Genomic DNA, 22,490 nt, shown 5'->3' with positions numbered 1-22,490 from the left:
GCCGTACTCGAGCCCAGTGGCAAAACTTCACATGGTATAACATAGGGAGCAGCAAAACGAACAAAAAAGTTACTAAACTTGGAAAAAGATTGTAAAAATATTTTTGTTAAATATTAATGTAATGTAATATATTTATTTTAAATGTATAACTTAAGAAAAATGCTACAGCGCTAGTAACTCAATTTTGCATTACAAATTATTTGAAAGATATTAAATTACTTTAAAATACATTTTGTAGGTTACATTAAAAAAAATCCTAACTAAAGATTGTTTTTTATTATATATGAATAATTATTAGAAGTGATGTATAGAATACAATTAATTTAAATATACTTAGTAAATTGCAGTGTTACATTAATTTTAAAATACAAAAGTTTATTCAAATAATTAAATCAAAAGCACTATTTTTATGTTTTCTTTTAACATTAATATATATATATATATATATATATATATATTTATTTTAACCATATTTCCTACTGGTTTTTCTTTTGAGTACCTGCATCTATTTTTAGGTTGAGCAATCGAGACCTCTTGTATATACCTTAGTATATACTTATATGTGTATGTACTTTGTGGGCTCTGGAGATAAGCCCCAGGACTTGCCTACTTCCGCTTAGGGACTATTTGTTCTGTTCAAATGCCTCTATTTAACTGTCTTGATAGAAAACGACCAGAACTGCTGCAATAGTGCCTTGACAATCACAATATGGCAAATTCCAATAGGAGCACTGGAAGACACTGCCCCAATGCCCTGGGTGTTCTCGCTTTACACTGCAGGATCCATTACTCCATGCTTCTCCACTCAGGAACAGATACTCCATGCTGCTTTGCTACACCAACTCTACATGAAGGTTCGATGCCTCGGTCACCAGACCCATCTTGGAAGCTGCTTAGGACTCTGCAGGGTCAGCTCAACTACTCTAAGACAGGCAATTTGTCTGTGGCTTCCTCAATGCTCTAGAATGGTGTGTCTCACTTTCTATACTGCACAGTTAGCAATGCCATGGCCCTATTTAACGGACAGCTGGAACTCTGGCAGGAAAGGTGTCGGTAGATACCTACATGATACAGGAGTCAGGAAGCAGATGCGACTCTCGCACACCACTTTATGCAACCACAATCTCTCGGGCAGCAGCCGGTAGAGGAAGCTTGTGCAGCAGGTAGCAGCAGCAGTGTGGCCCATCCAGGGTCAAATGGATTGCAGACTGATGGGCTCGATGATCCCTGGCTCGAAACAAAGCTGGCTTCCATCATTGGCAGTGCTCACAACACACAAGAGTATGTGTAGCCTTTCCAACTCCAGAATGATGATTAGTACTCAGTGAGAAGAATCACCCTCTGAAAATTGTTGTTTGAGAAGAGGGAGAATTGAGAAAATGCCTCATGCTGGGACATCACTTGCAACCTTCTATGATCCAACATCTTGCTTGTGTTACCACATTAAAGGCAGATCTACTAGCTTGAATATTACTGCGTGAAGGTAATTAATGTAAATTTATATCAAACATCTACAGTGATGCACCAGGTAGTATGGATGAAGACAACAATACCTCGTCTCTCAACCAACTCCCAGCCTCACACAACAAGCGATTCTATGACTAGTTCTGGCACATTATTATCTTCAAGGTAATGAAATCTCCTTTTATGAGGAATGCGGATGGCTAGACAGCTAGTCTTCACTATAAGACGTCAACAACTTTCTATGCTTCTTGTGCTCTAATCAAGCCGAAGCATTCAAATTGGAATCCAAACCCCTGAGAAGAGAAAACAGATCTTCTCCTACTGGTCTTATATGCACTTTGGGGCAGGCTTGTTCTTTGAGTTATTAACTCTTGCATTCCAAAGTGTCGTATCTACAGGTGATCACAAGACTTGCATCACATTTCTGGCAGTCACGACAGACACCAAAGAACCGCAAACAGAGTGGGCTAGTGACATGAGTGTTTGTTTTAGACATTGTTTTCTTGCAACTCTCAAACCCTGAAGACTACTCCTGATGAGTAAGCTTTAACATAAATGCAAGAAAACTAGACAAAAGCCGATTAAATTTGACCCTTTACTGACAAATGGACACAGATCAAAGTGTTAAAGTTCAGAGTGGACGAGAGAACTGAAAGGCTGCCATTTATATGATCAGTGTTGCGTGACACGTGACAGCTAGAACACCTCTTGACAGCTAAAGGATCTGCAAATGGAATAAGAGCCATTAGAAAGAAAATATACAAAATCATCGTAAAGGGATGAATTAAAGAAGCAGCATGTATATGTATTGAAAAAGAATTGGACTGAAATTAAACTACATTTAAAATGAGAACACATTTCAAACAGATGACTGAAAAAAATGCTCTTAATCTACATTTACAATAAAAATTCAATGGACCCGAAACCAAGTAACCATAAATAAGCAGATCAATTTAAAACACAAAAGTCACGATTAAGATGTAAAGCATTACACAAAATGACACCAAATACTCAAAGCCTGATTCACAGTGATTAGTGCAGGGAAATCAGAGGCACATGTGTGTAGATGGACACAAGAAATTTAAGAAAATTAGCTTCGTATAGACGTAAAGAGTGAAACGTATCACATTCAGTGGCGGCTGGCATGTAAGGTGGGTGGTAAGGCCCAAAAAAAAGTAAAACGTAAGTAAAAAAAAAAAACACAATAATTCCACTTACCTTCCTGGCGCGATGTTCTCTCCACTCTGGCCTTCTCCAGGCAGGCAGGCTTCAGCGGGACCTAAGAAAAGGCAGTAAACAATACGGGCGCTGCTCTCATGTAGTATGAAAGAAGCACCAGGATTGGAGGGAGCGGCCTCCTTCGGTGCTCCTGAGGACACTGGAGCCCTATGCGGTCTATAACTCAGCTGTCTAAAACAGCCGAGTTAGAGAGGTTTAAAATACGCATGTCTGGCTGGCCATAGCAAGACAGCCAGCCAAAAAGACATGCAACACTTTAAAGTGCCCTATCTATGACTGCTTTCTGCTGCTGCCTGACTGGAATCAGCAGAAATCAGAAAGCCCCACACCTCGTCCTGACTCTCGGCTCTGGACAGGTTTCAAAAAATAAAATGGTAATAAATTAACTTTATTACCATTTTATTTTTCCGTCGCTGGGGACAATTTTGTAGTGGGGCCACGCTCCTCTGCCTTACCGGAAGAGCCACCCCTGATCACACTGCTAGAGTTATTTATTCTACAGTTGCTAGATATTACGAATATCATAAAAGATGAGCACCTGCATTACCAGCAGGGCAAGATTCCACAGAAAATGACTGCTAAAAATCATTTTAGTAGTACATTAATTTACAATCTGCTGAAGTGATGCACTTACAGATTTGTTGCCGTATTTTGCAAGAGACTGCGGGCAGTAACACATTTTCAATCAACTGACATTTTAAGACATATTTTATTACATTTCAAGTTATCACTAGACAGACCGACAGAGCAGTAAATGAACGATTTTAGAAACAAAACCTTGGATCCAAACCATCAGAAATGCAACCAAATATACGATTCTGCATGTGATGCATTTATGAAATGCAGTAAGGTTTGTTCAGGGCAGACCATACATAAACCATTATCTTTATACGGCATAGTCAAAAAATGAAACTATATTAAGTAGACCACTAACAAAATGGCAGGCTACCAACAAGCTATTAAAAATGGCAGATATTTGTTTGTAAAAGTATGTCATTGAAGAAAATCGATGAAAAGGACCATATTCAAATCACCGTGGCATTTGTACTGCCATTTCTACAAGGCTTCAGTAGGACTGTTCTGTAAAGTGTGTTCACAATAGGTTTCTATAAATAAAATATACAATACAATTCCTTTTGAATCTCCTGCCCAATAAAAGTTTACAATATGAGATTAGAATCGGTTTGTTCAGTGACATGAAATCCTTCCGAAATACGTTATTTGTATATGTGGCGCTAAAATAAGTTCTTACAGAACAAGAAAATAACCCCCAAAAAGTTCTTTTATTTTTCAAGCTGTAATGTGGATATGTGGAAAGATCTGACGAGCGGTTGTGACTTCAGGACTGGGAAGGTAAATTTAAAGAAAAGGTGAGGGTAAAGAAAAAAAAATATTGAAAGATCGACAGATGCCACGTTTATTAAAATAGGCGTAGCAAACATCTTTTTGTTTACGGCGTCAGACTACAGAACTCTCTTCTGAAATAACTGAGCCACTCATTTTCAAGTGAGCTCTCAAAAAAGTCTTCCAATTACAGCACTCAATTGATTAATGCTGCCATATCGCTTGTATTCGTTACACTAGTTTGACTTTTACAAGGGCAGGAGATTCTCGTGAAACATAGGTACAGTATTAAGTGGTGGATAAAAGGAACATTTGGAAAAAAAATCCACAGAACATTAAAAAATATTCTTAAAAAAATTATATAAGCATAGGTTTATTTTGTCTGCTCAAATTTCTTGAAGACTTTCAGCAGATAAAAAAACAATGTACTGTCATCTCTGCGGTAGCAAGACAGAGAAACAAAGAAACAAATACAGGAACCTCGTATAGACACATGGTAGGAAAATTCGAAATGCATGTTAAGATTCTCCTCCCAGGCTAAGTGAGCTGATGAAGGTACAATTCCAGAAAAAGACGCTCAGGCAAAATGTGCTTTGCGCATCAGGCAACTGTTTATGGTTCTTTTAATACGTATTATTAAATACATTGCAGAAATAACATTGATAAACTAGTCAGAATGTGCTTTACCAAAGCAAAATTGGCTTATTGTAGTATTTCACAAATGTCCAGGCAATTAGAATGAAAACTACAACAGTAGGGGTTCGATAATAAAAAACGTTTTCCTCTCCAAATCGAAGCTGTAACATCAATTGTAATAGCCCCCTTGGAATCGAGGGGTCATGTTTTTAGGGGCAACGTTTTCCTGTGTTGTAATGAGATCTATAATTGCCGAAAGAACGGCACAGTCTCTTGATTTAGTATGGTCCCAGTCAACAGGTTGTGGTTTTTCAATCTTTTCTTGAAGAAGCACATCAAGTTCTTTTCTTAAATCCTGAAATAAAACATGAAAGAAATGTATTTTAGGGTGGATGAAACCATATGAAAAACAGCAAGTTTGGTGATAAGAAAGTAACCTGGAGACCGATACATAAACTAAAACAAAAAGAATCAGAAACTAAAAAAACAGAATTATCATAAAACGGATCTAACTTTCATTTCCAGGCATATACAATGTATTGCTCAAACACGTTACCATCAGTAAAGTTCTTTCTGGCAGAGATGTATCTAACTACAGAATACTTACCTTCTGAATATTACCAGGAGTCAGACTGGATCTGGAAACTTTTCAGCAGTAGTTATGCTTGCAACCGGATGGCACTATGCGGCTCCACACTGATGCCATTCCACTCCAGAACGGACTTGTGGAGCCAATAAAGGAGCCACTCACATCTGCACAAGTCGATTGCTTCTGAGGCTGTTCACAGCCCAACAGCAAATTGAATTGACCAATGAGCAGATTCCTCGACTTGGCATCTTATTAATGGATAGAGCCCAATTCACAGAAGTATCGGTGGGAAATCTGCAGTTACATAGAGTCTCTTCCAAAAAGAGTGTTACTGAAAATGGCACTGAAGGTAAGCAACTTGTTCTTCTGATATAGACTTCGAACTCTAGATTCCTCACCTTTTGAATAGATACCAACGCAGTATCTATTTGGAGTAGCGTCTGCAAATGGACTAAAAAAAAAAAGCCTGTAGGACTCAAAGGCCAAAATGCCCATCTTAGACGACCTGGCTGTCCAGACATCAGTACTTTGTGAACGTATGGAGTGACGTCCATTTAGCTGCCTAGCAGATGTCCAGGACAGGAACTTCGATGCTAATGCAGGGGTAGAAGGGTTATCCCTGTTGGAATGAACTTGCAGTCCTCCTGGAGGAGGCTCTTTGGCCAATGCGTAGCAGATCTTAATGCAGAGAACAAAGTAGAGGGAGATGGTACTTTTCTACAAGGCCTTGCCTTTTTTCGCTCTAGTGAAACCCATAAAGAGTGGATTGTTCACCTGTTGCTCTCTAAGACGTTCAATGTAAAAGCTCAGTTCTCTTCTGGGGTCCAAGCGATGGAATCTCTCCTCCTCCTCAGAGGGGTGAGACGGAGCTCAGAGTGCCAGTGTAAGGTGATATTTTGACCAAGGACGAACAGCATTACAACTTTCAGCAAGAAGGATGCTTGCATCCGCAGAACTGGTTTGTCTGGGAAAAAGTGGTGTGTGGTGGGCTGACGCCGAGGTTAAAGCTCACTCACTCTTTGCACCGATGTTATAGCAACGAGAAACCCAGTCTTGAGAGGGAGCAGCCACAAAGGACAGCTGTGAAGCAACCCAAATGCGAGTGCGCATCAAACAAGTTAGGGTCTCACTGTGGCCCGGCAAAGGGCGAGGGAGAAAACAAATGTTTTAGGACTTTCACAAACACATCACAACAGGCGACTTAAAAAACAAGAGCTGGTTTGGTAATTGTAAAAAGGCCGCAAGAGCTGACAGGTACCCTTTAACTGTGCCCAGGGCAAAGCCATGCCTGGCAAGGGCTAAAATAAACAAAAAGCCAGATATTCTAGCTTTAAGGGTGGCATGTTGCACCAAACCACAAACATGTCCCAACGACCGGTGTATACTCTTTGTTGAGGGACGCCTGGCTGACAAGATGACATCAACCACCTCTGGAGGAAGGTCGAAAGTGTTCAGCTGGTGCAGCTCAATCTCCAAGCATGAAGGTTGGGAATGTGAACCGACATATGCAGAACCCTGCTCCGTTGCTGCGACAGAAGATCCTCCCAGACGGACAGCCTGATCGGAGGACAGATACGCATGCCCAGGAGTTTTGAACACCATACTCTTGGTGCCCAATTGGGCCACGATAATGGCTTGGGTCCAGTCGGTCGTGATGTTCTTCAGAACTCAGGGCAGAAGAGGTATCGGAGGGAAGGCATACAGGAGTCTTCAATTGCACTCTTGGTGGAATGAGACTTCTAGCGTGAGACGCCATGGAAACTCGAACATGCAGACATGCTTATGTTGTGAGTTCTCAACAGTGGTAAATATTAAGAGCTAAGGTTCTCCCCATTTGTGGAAGCAACCTTGTACCACTTCTGGGTGCAAATTCCATTCATGATTCACAAAAAGTCGACGGCTGAGCTTGTCCACGCTGTCATTCAAAGATCTTGTCAGGTGATTTACCACCAAGAAAATTCCCTGATGGTCCAACCATTTTCAAAGGTGCAGGGCCTCCTGGCACAGGGTCCATGATCCCCCCTGACCCCCCCCCCCCCACCTTGCGCTGCTTGTTGCAATACCATGTGGCGGTGGCGTTGTCCATTGATGGATGGATGGTGTTCAACGCCAAACGTATGGCCCTCAGCTCCAGGAGGTTGACATGGTACTTGAACTTCAGCAGAAATGAAATATCTATGATCTTCACCACTCCTAGGTGGCTGCCCCATCCAAGTTGTGACGCATCGGTCAACCCTTTCAGCTCTGGGTGGAGTAGGGAACAGGGGTCTGCCGCTGACCCAATAGCAGTCCTGCGGTCACCACTGCAGACCTTTTGTGGTCTCCTCTGAAATCTGGACCAGATAAGAAAGATCCCACTGGTGGTGTGCCTACAGGGACTTCAGATCCCACTGAAGGGCCCACATATGCCATATGATGTGTTTGACCAGCAGAATGCTGGAGGCCATCAGTCCGAGCAGCCTCAGAGTTACCTCACTGAGATCCAGGACAGTGGCTCAAACATCTGAATCATAGCCTGAATGTCCTGGACTCTCCGCTCTGAAGGACAGCCACAAAACTTCATTGTATCCAGAATGGCTGCAATGAAATGGAGCGCCAGCAAAGGAGTCAGGTGTGACTTTTGCACATGTTAATAGTGAACCCCAACATTGTTATGAAGTTCACTGTAGCATGGAGGTGAGTGACAACTGCATGGGGCAAGACTGCCTTCAACAGCCAGTCAAGGAGGTAGGGAGGGACTGGAACATCTGAAGATGTGCTGCAACCACCATCATTACTTTCGTGAACACCCAAGGGGCACTGGTAAGGCCAAAAGGGAGCAGAGAAAACTAAAAATGCAAGTGGTCTAGTGTGAATCACAGGCAACGCCTGTAGATCAGCAGTAAGGGAATGTGGAAATAAGCTACCAGCATGTCTGGGTCTACCAACCAGTCTCCAGGGTGCGATGGCTGTCAAGACCTGGGCATCTTGAATTTATCCTTATGGGATGGGGACTCCGTCTTTTTTCAGCACCAGGAAGTAGCAGGAATAACAGCGATGATATACTTTTGGTGCTAGGACCCTCTGCAGCTCCTTTGGCCAAAAGAGTCAACTGTAAGAGAGAGATGGTACTCTGTCAGCGGTTCTGAGGATGGTGGAAGGTGCTTCATGGGTTCGAGGATAATGTAAAGGCATTACACAGCTGAACAATTTCCAGCACCCTCTTGTTCTAGCTATCGCCTGCCAACCTGGCAGAAAATGTCTGATCCTGCCTCTGACAAGGTGGCTGTGTGCCATCAAGGTCATGTTAAATATCATTCAGAGAGGTGGCAGAAGACTAGGCAGCATGCTGGTCCTGTTGCACTCTCATTTGTGGGTACAAGAGCTAAAAAAGGCTGGGGCGATTGTTGCACTTGCTGGGGCTGTTTTTGGAAGCCTCTACAGTAGCCACACACTGGACAAAACTGGTGATGTGGCTGGCACTGAGGAGCAGAAAGGCCCAGGAAGCGTGCTGAGGCCCTGCTAACTTAGAAGCGCTCCAGGGCAGAGTCCGCTTTATCCTCCCAAAACTTGAGAAGCATCGAACTGCATGTTCATATAACTGGACTGGATGTATCCTGAAAAGCAAGTGAACCACATACCAGGGAGCCAGCGGTATCACATCTGCAGCAAGTGGTAAACTTGGCTGCATCACGACCATCTTGCATGGCCTGAGAAAGTATGCCCCAGCCTTTTTCCAGGACCATGAGCAATATTCTGGCCATGGAGTCCCACAAGACATCAGAGCAGCGGCCTAAGAGGCAGGTGGCAATCAAGGAACAAAGGACCAAATTAGTCTAGGAAAACACGTGCTTCCAAAAATCCTCCCTTCTTTTCGATTCCCCATAAGGAGGAGTAGTGGGAAATGAGTTTGGGTTTACTCTGCTAGCCAAAGCCTGCACTACAAGGCTCCCCGGTGAGCGGTTATTGGGAAGAAAAGCTCCATTGGCTGGAGCAGGGCGATGGTGTCTGCAGATACATAGGTGGGCCTGAGCAGGGTTTGGCCCGGTGCCTAGGAGTGTATCAGTGACAGCCTAACTGAATCAGAGAAGTGACTCGGAACTAAACTGATCAGGTTGAAACTTCAGTCAGAACAGTGGTTTTAACCTCCTGAGTGGGGAATAGGCGGTCAAGAACATTCATTGACCTTTGCAGGACCCGGGAGTAGAAACTAATGCAGTGGCTGGGGAGGTATCCAGATCGCTGGCATTTTGGATGACTTCGCACCAGTTGTCCTGCTGGTAAGTTTGGGTAATCTCATCTCCAGCATCACAGACCCATTAATGGAGTATGTGACAAATAACTCATCAATGACATGAGCCCTTCTGGAAGGCAGAGGCACTTTCTCGGAATCAGATCGATGGTTAAGAGGTGTTTGGCTCGGTGTCCCACAGCACTATGGGTAGGCCATTGTTCTCAGTCATCCCTAGTGCTAGCATTGGTGGATCACATTCTGGCGAGGGTTGTGGTGCAGAGAAGTGAACTGGCACTGAAGTTGGTCCAGAGCCTTGCGCGGATCCAGAGGGCTCAAATGGTGCACAGGGTGGACCCGCCAGTGATAGCTCAGCTGGGAGGTCTCTGGGCTCCTTGGGGTATGTAGGACCACCAGAGGGAGCCAATAACGTAGCAAAAAGCCACAGCATGGTCACAACGAATTCCTCGATTTGCTGCAGCATCGCAGAGGGTCCCAGAAACTCTAGCTGCAGCGGGTCAAAGGTAGAAATTGACTCCTAAAAATAGTGACGTCAGGAGCCCGACCTGGAGGCATGATGGCCTCCTCGTGCCCTCTTAAATCAAGAGTGGTGGGACAGGTCCAGCTCCCGCTTGGACACCTTGCTGTTCTTTTTGGATTTGCTCAAGAACTTAGATTGTGAAGTTTACCTGTTGCAGGAGTGACTTCAGGAGCAGGATCTACCTTTAGACCTCAACCAGTCACATCATGGAATCTTGCTATGCCACAAAGAAACTTTGTTTCCCAATTTAGGATGGCCTTGGGGTGCATCAAGGCACGATCTCTATGTCGCCTTGGAATAGTGGTTCGGCCCCAAGCACCACTGGCAAACCACATGTGGGTCAGTCACAGACATTTGTTTGAGACATTCCTGAGAGGGTTTTAGCACTGTAGATTTGGAATGTGAATGTTTTCACTGGCACACTAGAATTTTAAAAACTTTTTTTACAATCGCCTGTTTACGAGGAAAGAAAGGAACTAAGCGTGTATGGGTGACACCTATATATGCCCTCATTCGTCACATTTGGTGTGGAACGACTGTCGCAGAGCAAACAGTGCCGGTAAGCAGGGGTACTGTTAAATATTTGGCCATTCAGTCTGATGATGTGGGGAAGGGGAGGTATTCAAAAGGTGAGGAATCTGCAGTTAGAAGTCTCTATCAGAAATTCTTCATGTGGATCAGGTACAGCACGGCTCCTATGAAGGTTAGCTCTTTGTGCGAGTGAGGCGGGATTTCGGATGCCATTTAAAAATCCTGAGTTGTGGAGAAGAGTCATCGTCTATGATAGTGTTCTTCAACCAGTGCCTTGGACTCCACTTTCAACAGCCAGTCATCCAAGTATGGGAATGCATGGTCTCCTGACCCTTGTTGTAAATCAGCCACTAGTGCATCCACTTTCTATAGATGTATTGTTTGGCTATCAGTTCAAATGGCAAAACCGTGAACCAATAAATCTGAGTCTTCACTGTGAAATGCTGGTAAAGCCTGTGGGTGGAGAGAAGCAGTAGAGGGAAACGGGCATTTTGGAGGTTCAGGTACACCAACCAATCCCCCACTTTGAGAATAGCAGAACTTCACCAGGAACCACATCTTGAACTTGTCCTGCCAAATGTACAGGTATACAACAGTCGAAGGTCGAAAACAAAGAAAATACATCTGCGGGTGTGCTTGAAGTGTCTGAGCAAGTTTCCACTGCCTTGAGGGTTGTGTCCTGAAGTAGAATCGAAATGTCACTTATTGTTAGTGGCACTGCCCTACTGAAGAGGCAAGGTGAAGCACGCAAGCTGATTCTGCTTTTGATGTTTTCTAGAGAGGAGTTGGCTTCTTGAATAGCTGCAATCAGTTAAGAACTTGGGATGTTCTATGAGACTGTACGGTAACTCTGGGATCTCCAGTCAATAAGAAAAAGTTACCTACCTCCAGTAACAATTTTTCTGGTGGCTACTCCATCTACCTGTAGCTTTCTCACCCTTCTGGTAAAATTCAAAGCTCAATGTCATTTTCCGTCCATTTATTCTAAGCCTTCCAGGCAAGCAGATGGAGAAACATCAATAAAATTAAGTGCAGTGCCAAACTTAAATTGGAACCTTACTAAGCGTTCATATATCAATAATATGGGGAGGTGGGTGGGATTGTGAGGAATCTGCAGGTAGAGTATTCAGAAGAAGGAAAATGCTACTTACCAGTATGCATCTGTTCTTGGCATGAAGAGCTGCAGAGTTACACACTGTGCATAGATGGCCACCTAGTGTTGCGCCAGCTATAAAAGCTTTCATGGAAGGACTCAAAAGGATAATTCCTCCCAGAACGCCACCTGCATCAGTGTGGAACTTATTGTTCTCACAAGATTAATGGGACCTCCCTTTGAACCATTAAATAAATGTGAATTGCAATTCCTAACCTGGAAAGTAGCTTTCCTAGTAGCTATTACTTCTCTCAGAAGGGTTAGTGAACTACAAGCATTTACCATTCAAGAACCCTTTCTGCAAATGCATCATAACAAAGTGGTTCTTCGTACTAATCCTAAATCCCTTCCTAAAGTCATTTCGCCATTCCATCTAAATCAATCAGTTGAGCTGCCCGTATTCTTCTCGCAGCCTCAAACAGACACAGAAAGAGCTCTACGCACCTTAGATGTCAAAAAAGCATTACTGTACTATATCGAAAGGACACAAACTTTTGTAAAACAAAACTTTTTGTGTCTTTTTCACCGCCACATAAAGGCAACCCCATATCAAAATCAGGGATCGCAAGATGGATTGTTATATGCATGCAAATATGCTACCACAAAGCCAAACGTACATTAACAATTCCTCCAAAAGCCCATTCTACAAGGAAAATAGGGGCTTCAATGGCATTCTTAGGAAACATTCCCCTAGAGGATATATGCAAGGCAGCTACATGGCTTACACCGCACACATTCACAAAGCATTACTGTGTAGATGTGCAAACTAAACAACAAGCCACTGTGGGCCAGGCTGTACTAAAAACACTGTTTCAAAGAACTGCAACAGATACTGGTGGTCGCCGCTAGGTGTGGGTACTGCTATACAATCTATGCACAGTGGGTAATCTGCAGCTCATATGCCTCGAACGGAAAATGCTACTTAACAGTATGCATCTGTCCTTGGCATGTAGAGCTGCGGAGTTACACACGCCCACCCGCTTCCCCGGCTACCTTTATCTGTTCCAGTATTATCTTAATTAGATACAAATCACATGGACATCACTACCTCTTGTACAGCTCCATCACTTCCCTAATGACGAAAAACAATCTGGGGATGGAGCCGATGCCCATGCGCAGTATCATCCAAAGGAGGAGTCACCTATCCCGTGAATTCCAAAGACTTTACTACAACAAAACAAACTGCAAACATCCGGGCCCAAAACTCGGTGGCCATCTATGCACAGTGGGTAATCTGCAGCTCATATGCCTTGAACAGATAGTTACCGAAGTTCAGTTAGTTACTTTTATCTCATGATGGATACCTCTACCTGCAGATTCTTCACCAGTTGAATGGATTCCAATGAAGTACATGCCCCGGAAGAGGGTTAATAAATGGTTAAATAAGGAAATCTTGTAGCACAGATTAGGGAAAGGGCTTGTCCCCATGCACCTTTGAGTCCAAGCAGTACTGCTTTACGAAAATGTTTAGGGGTGCCCATGTCGCTGCTTTGCAGATGTCTGCAACACAAACACCGATGCCCATGCGCAGTATCATCCAAAGGAGGAGTCACCTATCCCGTGACTTCCAAAGACTTTTCTGTAACAAAATAAACTGCAAACATCCGGGCCCAACACTAGGTGGCCATCTATGCACAGTGTGTAATCTGCAGCTCATATGACTCGAACAGATAGTTACCGAAGATCAGTGAGTTACTTTTATCTCATGATGGATACCTCTACCTGCAGATTCTTCACCAGTTGAATGGATTCCAATGAAGTACATGCCCCGGAAGAGGGTTAATAAATGGTTAAATAAGGAAATCTTGTAGCACAGATTAGGCAAAGGGTTTGTCCATATGCACCTTTGAGTCCAAGCAGTACTACTTTACGAAAATGTTTAGGGGTACCCATGTTGCTGCCTTGTAAATGCCTGCAACACAAACACCTCTTGTGAGTGCAGAAGACGACGATTTGGCAGTGGTGGAGTGAGCTTGGATTCCTCCAGGTGGTTCCTTTTTGGCAAGTGCATAGCAATTTTGATACAAAGGATAACCCAACAGTATAATCCAGTCGAATAATGTCAGCTTCGGTACAGCCTCCCGTTTCCTACTGCCACAGAAACAACTAAGAGCTGGTCATCCAAGCTCATACATCTCTTACTACTGAGGTAAAAACCTAGAGAACAGGCGAGGTAGCTGTTTCTCTTTCAGGAATGGACTGGAAGGGAGTAACAACTTTTAGAAGGAAAGCAGCCCTGGTTCGCAACACCAACTTGCCTGGGAAAAGGTTTAAACTGGGAGGGGGGTATCAGGGGCACGTATAGCCTGACTTACCTCACCTCAGTGATGGCCAACAAAAAGACAGTCTTTATGGTTAACAACTGAAACTGGCAAATATGAAGGGGCTCCAACAGAGAGCCCATACATTGTTTTAAAACATAGGGGGGTCAACACTTTAAGGAACTTCATCACAGCAGGGGACTTGAACAGGGAATTCTGGCCTGGAAGACATGTATGCCGACAAAGTGGCCAAATACTCATGAAAACTAGAGGACCTCGAAAGACGGGCTGGCAAAGGGTCCACATTGTTGTCTGCACATCATGAAACAGAACGGTTCAATCTCCAGTAGACAGAATTGTTTCCGGTGGAGTGGCTTGCTGAAAAGATGTCTCTATGTCTGCATCCAGGCACAAAGAGGGAGGCTTTTGAGATTGGGGTGCAGCACCATCCACTCCAACTGGGAGAGAAGGTCTGCGTTGGATGGCAACCAGAGTAGAGGACAAAGGGAGAAGAGCTAAAGGTCTGCATAACACACCTTTCTAAGCAAATCTAGGGCCGGTTTTGGTGAGTCTTGCTCAGAACTTGAGCGATCAAGGGTGTGGTCGGAAATGCATAATGGAGCTGAAAGTTCCAAACTGCGTCCCCAGAGGCACTCCTCAAGGGATCCTGGAGGGTGCACAACTGTTGGTACTGACATTTTCTCAGGAGGCAAACAAGTCCACCAGAAAAATGCCCTACTTGACGAAGATGTCCAGGACTACACAAGAGATTATGCCAGTTATGAAAGGCAAGGTAACGCAGGTTCAAGCTGTCCGCTCTGAAATCCCCACACCCAACCAGATGATTAGCCAAATCCTGTGACGGTGTGTCTAACACATCCTCAACACCTCCAGACACAGGAGTTGAGACACTGCTCCCCCTCATTTGTTCATATACCACATCGCAGTCATACTGACCATCATAATCTAGACAGACTGACCTTGGATGGATGGGAGGAAGGCTTTGAGTTTCAGCTGAATCGCCCACAGCTCTTCAGGTTGATATGAAGCACTTGCTCCTCTGGAGACCAGCGAACACTGAATCTCCAGATCCTCCGGATGAGCCCCCACCCTAGAGGGAAGGCATCAATCCCTACCCTTGCCATGGTTGGAGGGGGATTGAAGGGCATCTCTCTGTTAAGGTCCACCTTGTTCACCCACCACACCACACCTGCTGCAGTGTCCTGGGAGAACACAATGATGTCTGACAGATCTTTCCGTGTTGAAACCATTGCCTGCAGAGGTACCTCTGCTTAGCACTCATATGTCAATACTCATGCAGGACCATGAGGATACAGTAAGTCAGTAGATCTAATAGGCCCCAAACCTTCAGGAGCGATACTCTCATGCCTGCCATAAAGGATAAAGCCATATTCAGGATAAAATGGATCTTCTGGGGAGGAGGAAAGGCACAGAGAAGAGTAGCATCCAGAACTGACTCTAGGAACAGGAGACATTTGTAGTGTGAGATTTGGGTCGGTTTATTGAAAAACACAGGTCAAACAGCAGAATTGCAGTAGACTCAGATGGATCAACACCAACTTCAGCGACTCAGCCTTGAACAGCCAATCATCCAGGTAAGGGAAGATTGGTATACCCGACTAGCTGAGATAAGTCACAACCACCACTATCAGCTTGATAAAGACTTGAGAAGCCGATGTTAAACCAAACGGAAGTACCTCTAAATCGGTAATGGGTGGAATCCACTACAATAACCAGGTACTTCGAGTATGACTGCAGAAATGGGATGTGAAAGTATTCCTTCTGCTAGTTAACTGGCAGCATTCAGTCCTCTGCTTCCAATGACAACAGGGCCTAAACTAGTGTCAGAGTCTCGGAATTTTATTTTCAGATGAACATGATATTTACCTTTCAAAACATACACAAACCAAAAACAGCAGTAGTAGGCAGTCTTCGACTCCACGAGTGTTGATGCTATGGCTTCACCCTTCAGTGCTAAACCGCCCAATAAAGTAAAGAGAAAAAATGGAATAGGGAGCGCCACAAAAATAAATATAGGGGCACTGAGATAATATCAGTATTTGGAACAGAGTAAAATTAAAACATAACAAAAGTCCATCCAGCTGGATGAAGGAAATCTTTCTTTAGTTCATAAATACATGCAAAGATAGAGATGAGTCTTCAACGAAGATTATTCTTCACACATAGAACATCTAGCCGGGCCAATATGTTTCCTCTTTTAAGAATGACTTAATCAAGGCTGTGAAACAAATATATACAAATTGAAATTTAAAAACACAAAATATACATAAAAACCAACAACCACGTTTTCGGCTCCTTCTTTCTTATTGTACATATATTATTACGATGCATTTAGACACTCTACCCATCTTTACTAGACGCTGATCCATTACGTAAATCCAATTTGAAAACCAAAACATTACAAAAAGTATTAACTTAAACCTAAGGCCCAACATCCTCCATTGAAGAACACAAAGGTATCAAGTGACATCCTATTCATCCATTCATATTTCCTATTAACATTGTATTCCTCATAATAACAACACAGTACTTACAAAAACAATATGGATTAGTTACTTACCTGTAATCCTAGTTCTCTTCCAGGGGTATCCTCATCAAAGTCATAAGCATTAGAATATTCCCGCCCATGCGCGGGACCCCGGAAACAATATATTATATGTGCCCCACATATATATAGACATATATATATAAATATATATATATATAAAAATAAGCAATTGCAGCCAAATAAAACAATAGAGCTGGAATATGCAGTGAAGAATTTCCACAATACAGTGTATTTTGCATTAGAAACATGAGAAACAACACCAATGCTTGTTTAGAAACTGTTTTAATGCTTAGAAAACAGTAGAAATTCTCATAACACACTGTAAGCATATACAGCTCCCAGGCTGCATTGCAAAATCCCAGTCTAAAAAGACTGAAAAGCTAACCTGTAGCTGAATGTACTAAAACTGACGCTGTGCCTTTAAGGCACCTCAGCCCCTAGCTTCCCATCATGCCTCAGGGGTTACAGTTAGGTCAGTTGTTCTTTTCGGAGACTGAAAACCAAACCATGGTAATAACCGGTTAAAAACCATCTCCTATGTAATAAACAAAGTCCTTTGCCCGGGGAGGCGGGAGGGTTGCTTATGACTTTGATGAGGATACCCCTGGAAGAGAACTAGGATTACAGGTAAGTAACTAATCCTTCTCTTCCAGGGGATCCTCATCAATAGTCATAAGCATTAGAATAGAGTAGCGAGCCTCACCTCATCCCTGTGGGCAAAGGAATCAACAGATAACATTCATATCCGTAGGCCCAAAAATAGGCCTTATTCTACCCAAATAGGTTTCTCAAGGAGGCTTGCCCTACTTGAGAATCCGCTCTGGAATCAGACTCTAGGCAATAATGCCTTGTAAAGGTATGGACTGATTTCCATGTCGCAGCCTTGCATATTTCTGACATAGGAATGTCATGCAAAAAAGCTATTGTGGCTGCTTTCCCTCTAGTGGAATGAGCTTTGGGTGATTGTAACAAAGGTTTGCCAGCCAGCTGGTATGCTAGTTTGATACAAGAGACAATCCATCTGGAGATGGATCTTTTGGCTGCTGCAAACCCGGTCCTCATAGCACCATAATTGACAAAGAGTTGGTCTGTCTTTCTGGTGTCCTTAGTTTTTTCTAGGTAAAACTTTAGCACCCGTTTAAGATCTAACGAGTGCAACGACCTCTCAGCTGGGGTCGATGGGTTAGGAAAGAACGAAGGAAGGGTAATCGTTTGATTTATATGAAAATCCGATACCACCTTTGGAAGAAAAGATGGGTGAGCCCTCATTACTACTCTGTTGTGGTGAAACACAGTGTAAGGTTCCTTGGTGCAGAGTGCTTGTATCTCGCTAACCCTGCGCGCAGAGGTTATTGCCACCAAGAAGGCCGCCTTCCAAGTGAGATGCTGCAAGGAGGCCTTGTGTATAGGCTCAAACGGTGTAGACATCAGCCTGGAGAGAACCAGGTTCAACTCCCAGGGAGGAGAAGGATTTCTCACAGGGGGATAGACCTTCTTTAATCCCTGAAGGAAATCTTTCACCTCTGGGACCTGAAAAAACGATGTTTGTGCAGGTGATTTTCTGTACGCTACTATGGCGGATAGATGAACCCTAATAGAAGCGTATTTCAACCCTGATGTCGCTAAGTATAGGAGGTATGGAAGAACTACCTCTTCTTGTCCTTTGGTGGGATCAAAGCCATGGTCCTTACACCAAATGAAAAAACGTTTCCACTTGAACGCATAAGACGCCCTTGTGGAAGGTCTCTTTGCCTCTCTTAAAATATTCATACATTCCGGAGGCAGATTTAAGTGTCCATATTGCAAGACCTCAGGAGCCATGCAGTCAGGTTCAGCGACGGGAGGTTGGGATGCAGGATCCTCCCGTTCATCTTGCTCAGCAGGTCTGGCCTGCACGGAAGACGTCTGTGTGGACACAGCGACAGATGTAACAGGTCTGGATACCACCATTGTCGCGGCCAATCCGGAGCAATTAGGATCATGTCCATGCTCGATCTGATGAGCTTGGCCACCACCTTCGGAATCAGTGCCAGAGGGGGAAAAGCATAAGCGAACATTCCTGTCCACTCCAGCAGGAGAGCGTTCCCTTGCGTCCCTGGCCGGTGGAACCTGGACGCGAAGGCGTGGCATTTGGCGTTTTCGTCGTCCGCAAATAAGTCTATGTCTGGACGACCCCAGCAACGGAAAAGTTCTTCGACTACTTCGTCGTGTAGCACCCAGTCTGGCTGATCTTCGAAGTGCCTGCTGAGTGCGTCCGCTTTTGTGTTTAGCTCGCCTGGAAGGTGCACTGCCACCACCGACAGTCCCCGAGCCAGAAGCCAGTGCCAGATTGTCTGGGCCTCCAGAGACAGAGGGCGAGATCGAGTTCCTCCCTGCTTGTTCAGATAGAACATAGTTGTAGTGTTGTCCGTCTGAACTAGGATTTTGTCCGTTGATATTGCTGGAAAGAACGCTTTGAGCGCCAGATGAACTGCTCGAAGTTCCAGCATGTTGATGTGGTATGTCTGAAGGTTGGTCGACCAGCGACCCTGAATCTGAAGATGACCCATGTGAGCACCCCAGCCTTCTAGAGATGCGTCCGTTACCACAGACAGCGAAGGAAGAGGTTGCTGAAAAGGGACTCCCTGCAGGACATTCCGAGGGCGAGTCCACCACTTTATTGAGGTCAGTGCTGATAGAGACAGGATGATTCGGTCCTCCCAATCTCCAGTCGCTTGGTCCCACTGATCCTTCACAGACTCTTGTAGAGGCCGCATCCTCAACCTGGCGTTCGGTATTAGGAAGATGCAGGACGCCATGGAGCCCAAAAGAGACGCTACTTCTCGCACCTTTGGACGAGGAGACTGAAGTAACTTTTTGCATTTTTGCCCCATGGAAGACAGTCTCTCCTGCGAAGGAAACGCTCTTCCTAACTTTGTGTCCAGAACTGCACCCAGATAGTGGATAGTTTGCGTGGGCTGCAGGGCTGATTTTTCTGTGTTCACGTGGAGGCCGAGCCTGTGTAGTTGTTGGAGACACAGGTGACAGTCTTTGGTGGCTTGACGAGGGGACGGACTCTTCAGGAGCCAGTCGTCTAGATATGGGTACACAAAGAGACCTTTTTTGTGTAGACACGCCGCTACCACTGCCATGCACTTGGTGAAGACCCTTGGTGCGGATTTGAGCCCGAAAGGAAGCACTTTGAACTGGTAATGCTTGGTCCCTACCAGGAACCTCAAGTACTTTCGATGACCTGGTGTAATAGGAATGTGGAAGTACGCGTCTTGTAAATCCACCGAACACATCCAATCTCCGATTTGTAGATGAGGACATATTTGGTGGAGTGCCAACATGCGAAACTTCTCTTTGACCACCACTTTGTTGAGGAGTCGAAGATCCAAAATCGGTCTGAATTTTCCTTCTTGGTCTTTTTTGGGGACAAGGAAATATCTTGAGTACACTCCTTTCCCCCTTTGGGATAGGGGTACCTCTTCGATTGCGTTTTTCTGTAAGAGGACGCTCACTTCCTTTTTGAGGAGCTCTAGTTGGTACGAGCGAGACTTTTTTGGAGGAGTCGGTTGTGGTTTCTTCCTGAAACGTAGCGCATATCCATTGCGCAGTATATTCAGCACCCACCGATCTTTCGTGATGCTGACCCACTCTGCCAGATGTTGTGCAGCACTTCCTCCCACTGGAGTGGGTAACGGTGTCAGAGGAAGCCACTGCTCAGGCCTTGCCTCCTCTAGGTGTGGTAGAGGTCTGATGATGTCCGCCTCTACCTCTGCTCGACCTTCCACCTCTGTATTGTGGCTTTCCTTGTGGCTTGTTTTGAGACCATTGAGGGGTTTGAACCCTCTGTTGGCCTCCCCGTTTTTGTTGGTCTTGAAGCGTCGTTTGAACGGTGCTTTCTGTTTTTCCAGACCTACTGCCTTTACTGTGTCTAACTCAGTCTTCATACGGGCCATTTCCTGATCGGCATGCTCCCCGAAGAGTGAAGATCCGGAAAAAGGCAGATTGAGAATGCGCTGCTGTGCATCTGGTTTGAGCCCAGTTAAACGCAGCCAAGAGGATCTCCTCGCACATATCCCATGTGAATAGTTATGTCCAGCTAGAAGGGCGTTATCTGCTGATGAACTAATCATTTGGTTTGCCACCAAACAGCCCTCCGTCACGGTCTCCTCAAAGTCCTTCTGGTCCTCCTTGGGCAATTTCCCTTTGAATCGTTCCATGGAGTCCCATAGGGCTCTATCGTACCTTCCCAGAAGGGCTGATGCACTAGAGACTTTCAGGGATGAAGCTGCTGTGCTGCATACCTTGCGTCCCCAAGAATCTTGCGTCTTGCTGTCTTTGTCAGGAGGAACTGATGAAGAAGGAGCGACTGTGTGATTCTTCCTAGCTGAGGCTACAATAACTGAGTCCGCCGCAGGCTCACCTTTAACAAAGATAGGATCTGAGTCAGCCGGCCTATATTTTTTCTGGATACGTGCCGGTACTGCCCTGATCGTTCTTTGATTGGGTCCATTATTCCTGGAACTAATGGGAGCAACGGCCGTGTATATGATTTGTGATGAAGAGTCTCAAAAATCACAGTAGTGGACACTCATTTCTATATTCAGCTTGTGAGCACCCCTTTGCAAAACGTCCAGATACGTGCTGACGTCGTCAAGAGGGGAAGCTCTGGAGCGAGGGCTGTCTGCCAGCGTCGGAGAGTAGTCCCCTTTAGAAGATCTAGGCGAAGATGGAGGAGAGGATGATGGAGTTCTTCTTCTCCTGTGGTGAAAATGCTCCTTCCTCACCGGTGATCTCCTAGGTCGTTCCTCCCTTCGAGGAGAACGTGATACCCTCTGATGTACTGGAGATCTCGATCTCTCAGTCCGTACCTCCTTTCTCGGTGTTCGAGATTTGAGTTGCTCCCTCCTTGGCGATCGGGAGACCCTAGGGGCATGCGACCTGTCCGCTCTTCTCTCTCGTGAGCGTGATCGGTGAATGGAAGGACTCTGTCCATCTGCCTCTTCTGCTTGCTGAAGAGGAGACCCGTGGACTGGACTCAAGTACCTTTGAAGTCTCTCTGGTGCCTTAGAATCCTTCCAATTACTCAAAGGAGCATACCATCTTGGCGAGAGTCTTATATGTGAAGTGTAACTCCGCTGGGGATTCTTCTGAACCGGACTCCTACTCCTAGTAGATGACCCCGTTGAACCCGAGGCACTTGAGGAGGAATGGAGTGAAGCAGATTGTGTCACTAGGACTGTCGAAGGCACCGAAGGAGATCTCCGTCTCACCGGTGTTGGAGGACGTCTCAAAAGCCTTTCCCTCGACGTCGAACGCCTCTGCGGCGTCGACGGGGTGATAACCTTCGGCGTTGAATGCTTTGACGATGATCTGCAGTCCCTCGACGTCGATCGGCGATGATGCACCGACGACGGAGTCTTCTCCCTCGACGCCGAACGGCGTTGTCCTGCCGTCGACGGAGGTCTCGACGTCGAACGGCATAGCCCTGCCGTCGACGGAGCTCTCGACGTCGGCCGACGTTGATCTGTCGGCGACGGAGATGTCCTCGACCTGGCATGTGGCGACGGCGGAGGATCGGACATCCTCGACGACGAGCGCCGACGTGCCTTCGATGATCCCTTCCTCGACGACGATCGTCCGAGGGGGCTCTTGCTCCTCGACGCCGAGGGCCTCCGTGGAGACGTCGGCGGAGGTGTCACACTCTTCGAAGCCTGTCGACGTCGAGACGACGGCGAGTGTGATCTGTCTCTCGACGCCGACCGTCGCCTGGTTGACGGCGGCGGAGTTGACTTATGTCTTGACGTCGAACCTCTCGTCGACGGCGATCTCGTGGCTTCTCTCGACGCCGATCGTCGCCTAGTTGACGACGGCGGAGCTTTCTTCGACGACGGCGAACCTTTTTTCGACGACGATTTCCTCATCGACGCCGATCTCGACGTCG

At 45.3% G+C, this 22,490-nt stretch overlaps 1 protein-coding gene across 4 annotated transcripts in view; it reads right to left on the bottom strand.

Moving 5' to 3' along the window:
- Positions 1-3,393: 3,393 nt before the first annotated feature.
- DHX36 (DEAH-box helicase 36) overlaps positions 3,394-22,490 on the bottom strand; it is a 445,724-nt gene continuing 426,627 nt past the window's right edge. For 3 of the 4 annotated variants that reach the window (XM_078667890.1, XM_078667891.1, XM_078667892.1), the window contains one exon: positions 3,394-5,038. In XM_078667890.1, the coding sequence (XP_078524016.1) occupies positions 4,853-5,038 (186 nt within the window). In that variant the 3' untranslated portion in view covers positions 3,394-4,852. The remainder of the gene's footprint in view (positions 5,039-22,490) is intronic. The other variant, XM_078667893.1, reaches the window with a different exon arrangement.

Source organism: Lissotriton helveticus, chromosome 11, assembly GCF_964261635.1.
Source record: "Lissotriton helveticus chromosome 11, aLisHel1.1, whole genome shotgun sequence".
NCBI classification, from domain to species: domain Eukaryota; kingdom Metazoa; phylum Chordata; class Amphibia; order Caudata; family Salamandridae; genus Lissotriton; species Lissotriton helveticus.
This window is presented reverse-complemented; position numbering and strand designations above follow the sequence as displayed.